We start from the raw sequence: 297 nt of genomic DNA on the forward strand, positions 1-297 counted from the left end.
TATATGGTAGTAACCAAGCAACACTTAATGACTGAGGGCACAGCTCAATCCATACCAAATGTTATTCTTGTGGCATCTCCCTTTATGCTAAGGAAGAACAGCATGTGCTCTCCATAATACGAAGAGCCAGTTTTGTCCATTTCTGCTCCAGTTAAGATTAAGCATGCGGTGCACTGCTTGTTCCAAAAGTTGTCAATTGAGTCTACCTGATAACAGTAAAAAGAAAGTTTGCTTTAATTACCAGTTCAAAATCAATTATCAATATGTATATGGTAAAATCTTCCACAATATATATAT

At 36.0% G+C, this 297-nt stretch overlaps 1 protein-coding gene across 1 annotated transcript in view; it reads right to left on the reverse strand.

The window, feature by feature from the left end:
* Nucleotides 1-297, reverse strand: part of LOC119581922 (eukaryotic translation initiation factor 2A-like) — an 11,853-nt gene that overhangs the window by 6,550 nt on the left and 5,006 nt on the right. Inside the window, exon 7 of the mRNA XM_037930094.1 lies at nucleotides 56-206. Within this exon, the coding sequence (XP_037786022.1) occupies nucleotides 56-206 (151 nt within the window). The remainder of the gene's footprint in view (nucleotides 1-55; nucleotides 207-297) is intronic.

This window comes from Penaeus monodon, chromosome 15 (genome assembly GCF_015228065.2).
Source record: "Penaeus monodon isolate SGIC_2016 chromosome 15, NSTDA_Pmon_1, whole genome shotgun sequence".
Classification (NCBI taxonomy): Eukaryota; Metazoa; Arthropoda; class Malacostraca; order Decapoda; family Penaeidae; genus Penaeus; species Penaeus monodon.